Here is a 6,884-nt window from a genome sequence, read left to right as displayed (position 1 = left end):
TTAGGGCAAGATGGCTGCGCCCTGCAGAATTTGTCTCGTCGCCTAAGTTTTTTGTGCCTCGCTCCTGTCAGATTCAAAGTCACATAGCGATTTTTCTCCCAACATGTTCTCCGTCCGAGGCTGTGGCCGCTGGGCCGCGGCTTCCCTCGCCAAACAGCACCTTCGGGTGGCCCGGTTCTGCGGTGACAGCGCGGCCCCCGGGACTCCGCACTTCGACGTGGTAGTCATTGGTGGAGGACATGCCGGGACCGAGGCAGCCGCTGCTGCCGCTCGATGTGGCTCCCGGACTCTGCTCCTCACGCACCGCGTGGATACGATCGGTGAGCAGGATCGGTGAGCAGCGAGGGTGGTGTGGCGCTTGGCGGAGGACGCGGGCTGCAACTTTTCCCCCTCCCACTGTCTGATGGGAGCGACCTTTTCCCGACCGCAAAGCTTATGGGAGCCCTAACAACTGTAGTTTTAGCCTACTTCTGTGTCTAGTAGGGATTGGGCGGGCCAGGCCAGAACTCTGCATTAGTCTGTTATGCGGACCACAGATGGTGTGTCTGTAAATCTCAGATTGTGTTGCTGTTGACGCAAGTAGTCATTCGCAGGGGGAGAGGGCGGTGTTTTGGGAAAGGAATTTCAAGTATACTGGCTGGTAGCTTCTTAGTTCATTGCTGTGTTTACCTTCTACTGTCTTGTTACTTTTTAGAGAAAGGGTTAATTAACACTAGTAATAATTGTTTATTAAAAGGTCGTTGTATTTTATTTATTTAATTTTTTTTTTTTTTTTTGGAGACAGAGTCTTGCTTTGTTGCCCAGTCTAGATTGAGTGCCGTGGCGTCAGCCTAGCACACAGCAACCTCAAACTCCTGGGCTCAAGCAATCCTACTGCCTCAGCCTCCCGAGTAGCTGGGACTACATGCATGCGCCACCATGTTCGGCTGATTTTTTCTATATATATTAGTTGACCAATTAATTTATTTCTATTTATAGTAGAGACGGAGTCTCGCTCTTGCTCAGGCTGGTTTTGAACTCCTGATCTCGAGCAATCCGCCCTCCTCGGCCTCCCAGAGTGCTAGGATTACAGGCGTGAGCCACCGCGCCCGGCCTGTTTTTCATTAAAAAAAATTTTTTTTTAGAGACAAAGTTATGTTATCCAGGCTGGAGTGCAGTGGTTACTCACAGGCACGACCATGGCGTGCACAGCCTGGAACTCCTAGGTTCAAGTGACCCTTACACCTTAGCCTAGCCAGTAGCTGGATCTATAGGCTCGTGCCACCACGTGGGCTTCAAAACTCATATTCTATCAAGATAGCATAATCTGAGTTTTCTGTTTAGATAAATTAATTTCAGAGATGTTTTAATGACTGTTATAGATGAGCTTATTGAATGACAATTCTATCTTAAAAGTCTCATTTTTATGGTAGTTTGATATAGTGGAGTATCAAGTATTTCTGCTTGACCTCAGCGAAGAAAGATAGCTTTGGCTTAGAAAGGTGAGATTCATAGCAAAGCAGAATGCAAGAATTGCCCCATTATGATTCAGTCATATCATCTGCTAATATCTTCCTTTTTTTTTTTTGAGAAGGGATCTTTCATTCTGTCACCCAGGCTAGTCTCCAACTCCTAGCCTCAAGCCATCTTCCTTCCTCAGACCCCCCAGTTGTTGGAATTACAGGCATGAGAGCCACCCTGACCAGCTCAGCTCCTTTTGAAGTCAAGAGGCAGAAATTTTGTTTTATAGTAACCTGTAAAATAGTGATTGCTGGCAAACTATTTTTTGCCTTTTATGACAAAAGAAAGGCTTCCTGAGCCTCTTTATTCTGTGTCCCATCACCTATGCATTTCATGGAGGGACTTTCCTATTGAAGAGATTGCTAGATATTCTGAATTCTAATCTAAGTAAGCTCCACTGTGTCACCTTGGACAAAGGACAAGTTAGCCTCTGTTTCTTTCTCTATGAAGTAGAAATAGCAACAATACCAACCTCATAGAGATGTTGTAAGATTTAAGTCAGAATATAACATATAAGTCACTTGGAACAGTGCCTGGCTAGTATTAAGTGGTCTGATAATCAGCTGCCGTTTTACCATAAGTTTTTCTACATTGCTTACTTAAATTCTGCCTTTTTTCTTTCTTTTTTTGTTTTTTTGTTGTTGTTTGTTTGGTTGTTTTTGTTTGTTTGTTTGTTTGTTTTTTGAGACAGAGTCTCACTTTGTTGTCCAGGCTAGAGTGAGTGCTGTGGCGCCAGCCTAGCTCACAGCAACCTCAAACTCCTGGGCTAAAGCAATCCTTCTGCCTCAGCCTCCCAAGTAGCTGGGACTACAGGCATGTGCCACCATGCCCGGCTAATTTTTTTTCCATATATATATTAGTTGGCCAATTAATTTCTTTCTATTCATAGTAGAAACAGGGTCTCGCTCTTGCTCAGGCTGGTTTCGAACTCCTGATCTCAAGCAATCCACCCGCCTCAGCCTCCCAGAGTGCTAGGATTACAGGCGTGAGCCACCTTGCTGGCTGGGTTTTTTTTTTTTTTTTTCTTTAGAGACTGAGAGGGTCTCACTCTGTCACCCAGGCTGGAGTGCAGAGACATCACCATAGTTCACTGCAACCTCAAACTGTTGGGCTAAAGTGATCCTCCCACCTCAGCCACCAGAGTAGCTGGGACTACAGGCATGCAGCACCATGCCTGGCTAATTTTTCTATTTTTTTTGTAGAGACAGGTTCTCACTATGTTGCCCATGTTGGTCTCAAACTCCTGACTTCAAGCAATCCTCCCACCTCAGCTTCCCAAAGTGTTGAGATTACAGGCATGAGCCATCATATGTAGCCTTAAATTCTTTAGTAGGGTGAAGAATGGATTGATTTATACATTTTCATTACCACGACTTACCCCAAAAACTGGTACCACACTTTAGATGTTAGTATGCTCTATTTAAGAGCACAAATGACCAATAGAGTTTATTTCTTATGCCAACTCCAAATGATTGGGAATGAATGCTTGCTTCCTAGAGTGCTATGTTGGAAAAGTCTTTGAGAGCTAAGCAGAAGAGAGTGACATGTTCAACTTTTAGTCTTTTTTTGATATAGAGTCTCACTCTGTTGCCCCGGCTAGAGTGCCCTGGCCTCAGCCTAGTTCACAGCAACCTCAAACTCCTGGGCTCAAGCGATCCTCCTGCCTCAGCCTTCCCAGTAGCTAGAACTACAGGCATGCGCCACCATGCCCGGCTAATTTTTTCTATATATTTTTTGTTGTCTGGCTAATTTCTTACCATATGAACTATTTCAATAAAGTACCATAGAAGTTATTTAGTTGGGCAATATAAGGAAATGGTGGGATTTCAATAATTTATTTTTAGGCTTGGTTTTTGTTTTTCTTATGTATAAGGAGACATTTCTAGGGATGAAAATTTAAGGAAAATGTCAGAAATCAATGAGATTCAGAGATTTTTAAAAAATTAACTATATTGTAATAAGAGCTAAATGCTAAGTTATTTTGACAAGTAGCAATATCTAAAACAGATTACAGAGCCGGGCGTGGCGGCTCACGCCTGTAATCCTAGCACTCTGGGAGGCTGAGGCGGGCGGATTGCTCGAGGTCAGGAGTTCGAAACCAGCCTGAGCAAGACCCCGTCTCTACTATAAAGAGAAAGAAATTAATTGGCCAACTAATATATATATAAAATTAGCCGGGCATGGTAGCACATGCCTGTAGTCCCAGCTACTCGGGAGGCTGAGGCAGAAGGATTGCTTGAGCCCAGGAGTTTGAGGTTGCTGTGAGCTAGGCTGACGCCACGGCACTCACTCTAGCCTGGTCAACAAGCGAGACTCTGTCTCAAAAAAAAAAAAATTAAATAAATAAATAAATAAATAAAACAGATTACAGGCCAGGTGCAGTGGCTCACACCTGTTATCCTAACTCTGGGAGGCCAAGGCGGGAGGATCACTCAAGGTCAGGAGTTTGAAACCAGCCTGAGCAAGAGTAAGACCCCATTTTTACTATAAATAGAAAGAGATTAATTGGCCAACTAATATATATAGAAAAAATTAGCCGGGCATGGTGGCAGATGCCTGTAGTCCCAGCTACTCAGGAGGCTGAGACAGGAGGATTGCTTGAGGCTAGGAGTTTGAGGTTGCTGTGAGCTAGGCTGACGCCACAGCACTCACTCTAGCCTGAGCAACAGAGTAAGACTCTGTCTCAAAAATAAATAAATAAATAAAACAGATTACAGGCCGGGTGGGGTGGCTCACACCTGTCAATCCTAGCACTCTTAGAGGCCAAGGTGGGAGAGGATCCTTTGAGCTCAGGAATTCGAGGCCAGCCTGAGCAAGAGCAACACCCTGTCTCTACTAAAAACAGAAATATTAGCCAGGCATCATAGCATGTTTCTGTAGTCCCAGCTACTCGGAAGGCTGAGGCAGGAGGATCACTTGAGCCCAGGACTTTGAGGTTGCTGTGAGCTAGGCTGACACTATGGCTTCTCTAGCCTGGGCAACAGAGTGAGACTGTGTCTCAAAAAAATAAGAATAAAAAATAAAACAGATTACAAGTTCAGGTGATCTAGGAGCCAGACACATAATTTACATGTGTGAAGCTGGATGAATGTAAAACAACATGGAATAATGAGAACAGTGGTCAGCTATTATAGAAAATATATTTGCACTTGGTGTTTGTTTTTAACAGAAGCCTATGTGTACCAAGCAAAATATCATCAGCAAGCCACTGGGTTATTACTATGATCTAAAACTGTCTCCAGGGGTCATGATGGGCAGCAAGATGGCGTCTGCCAGCAGGGTCGTCCAGGTAGTCAAGCCACACACTCCATTAATAAGATTTCCTGACAGAAGAGATAATCCTAAACCCAATGTATCAGAAGCTTTGAGATCAGCAGGGTTACCATCTCACTCTTCTGCAATTTCCCAGCATTCTAAGGAAAGTAAATCACCAGATTTGCTGATGTATCAGGGTCCACCAGATACTGCAGAAATAATAAAAACATTGCCTCAGAAATGTAGAAGGAAACTTGTGTCTCAAGAAGAAATTGAATTTATCCAACGTGGAGGTCCAGAGTAATCACTGTGGCTGCTGTTTGTCATCAGACAGAAGAATTACTTTACAATAAATGCCTTCTAAAATGAAAAATTGTATATTAAGCAACTTTAATAAATATTCTGTAAAAAAATGAGATATAGAAAATTTAGATGGAGACTTGTATCTCCTAATTTATGTATCTTGGTCAGCTTCTCCACAAGCTTACCTAATTAATTATTTATATACTTTATACTTATTAAAGTATACATTTTTAAATGTTAGCCTATTTACTCTTTTTTTTTTTTTTTAACAATAAATCTTGGTGAGAAGCCTATTTACTCTTGATCATCAAATATTACCAGTGTTGAACTATTAAAAGCACACAAGGTCTAATAAAATATAATAGGCTTCCCATAAGTTCACTTTTCTTGCTGTTTGTGTTTAGACATGGAAGGAATTTATCTGGCAGAATTGCTGTTTTAGGGACATGATTTTCCTGAATTGGATAAAGATCAGTGAAATAATGACTCCATTACTTGTTCTTAATTCTCTAACATGTTTTCATTCACAAGTTTACTGGAGTATAACTGGCTTAATAAGTATATTAATGCAGTGAGCTATGATTAAGTCATGCATTCTAGTCTAGGCAAAAGAGCAAGTCTCTGTCTCAAAAGACTGAGGAAATAACACAAAAGATTATTTGTAACCTATATTCAACACAGTATAAAGTGGAAAATAAGCAATCCAAATGAACATAGCAGAGGATTCTTGAAAGGCATTTGTCAGGAAAAAATGAGTACAACATAGGCATAAATGTTTCACTAGAAATTAACAATTTATTATGTTTTGGGGGTAAGGTTTCTTTGGTTTATTTTATTGTTTTGATTGTGATCATGTCTGGAAATTCTGATAACCATTAACTTTCTCAAACTTAATGTTGAAAAGCCTCATAAATCAAACTAAATATTTACCTTATTAAGCAACTTCTGAATCTTTAATAGGGCTTTCCTGTGCCAAGCATATGTATATTGTGAAAGTAAAGCCTCACAAAGCTAAATAAATTCTCTTTCCTTACCTTTAACAAAAATAAAAATAAAACTGTCTCCAGTGTGGAGGCTGAGGCTGGAGGATCAGTTGAGGCCAGGAGTTTGAGACCAGCTGCAGCAATGTAATGAGACCCCATCTCAAAGAAAATGTCTAAAAGCATCTAAACTATAATGTCCTCTCTAAAGATGGGAAGAATATTGCTTAAAAATGGTAGGAAGTAAAAGAAAAAAATCATACTTGGTGATATCATTTTGCATTTCTGGTTTATATTTTGGTTACTTATTAAGAATTCAAATTTTCCAGCGTGATTAAGTTGTATGTGTAGTTTTATTCTAACCAAAATATCCTTGTCTGAAATATTTGCAGTTGTTATAATGACTGGGAGAGGGGGAAGTGTGTAAAGCTATAAATGATTTAAGCTTGGACCTAAGTTGATAATTAGGAATTTTCTATATGTTTTATTTTTTATATTTGTTATAAAATATTTTAACATTTTTATGTGAAATAGTATATTGGATTAGCAACTTAGGAGTTTAAGTTGGTTGTTTTATTTAAACTCAATAATATGGTAAGACCGGGCATGGTGGCTCACGCCTGTAGTCCTAGTTCTCTGGGAGGCCGAGGCGGGCGGATTGCTCGAGTTCAGGAGTTTGAAACCAGCCTGAGCAAGAGCGAGACCCCGTCTCTACTATAAATGGAAAGAAATTAATTGGCCAACTAAAAATATATAGAAAAATTAGCTGGGCATGGTGGCGCATGCCTGTAGTCCCAGCTACTCGGGAGGAGGCTGAGGCAGGAGGATCGCTTGAGCCCAGGAGTT

At 41.3% G+C, this 6,884-nt stretch overlaps 1 protein-coding gene and 1 pseudogene across 2 annotated transcripts in view; both read left to right on the top strand.

Moving 5' to 3' along the window:
* MTO1 (mitochondrial tRNA translation optimization 1) overlaps nucleotides 1-6,884 on the top strand; it is a 30,303-nt gene continuing 23,419 nt past the window's right edge. For both annotated transcript variants that reach the window (XM_076003186.1, XM_020287102.2), the window contains exon 1: nucleotides 1-320. In XM_076003186.1, the coding sequence (XP_075859301.1) occupies nucleotides 104-320 (217 nt within the window). In that variant the 5' untranslated portion in view covers nucleotides 1-103. The remainder of the gene's footprint in view (nucleotides 321-6,884) is intronic.
* Nucleotides 4,183-6,484, top strand: LOC142870897 (alpha-ketoglutarate dehydrogenase component 4 pseudogene; annotated as a pseudogene).

The sequence above is a fragment of the Microcebus murinus genome, chromosome 5 (genome assembly GCF_040939455.1).
Source record: "Microcebus murinus isolate Inina chromosome 5, M.murinus_Inina_mat1.0, whole genome shotgun sequence".
In the NCBI taxonomy this organism is placed as follows: domain Eukaryota; kingdom Metazoa; phylum Chordata; class Mammalia; order Primates; family Cheirogaleidae; genus Microcebus; species Microcebus murinus.
This window is presented reverse-complemented; position numbering and strand designations above follow the sequence as displayed.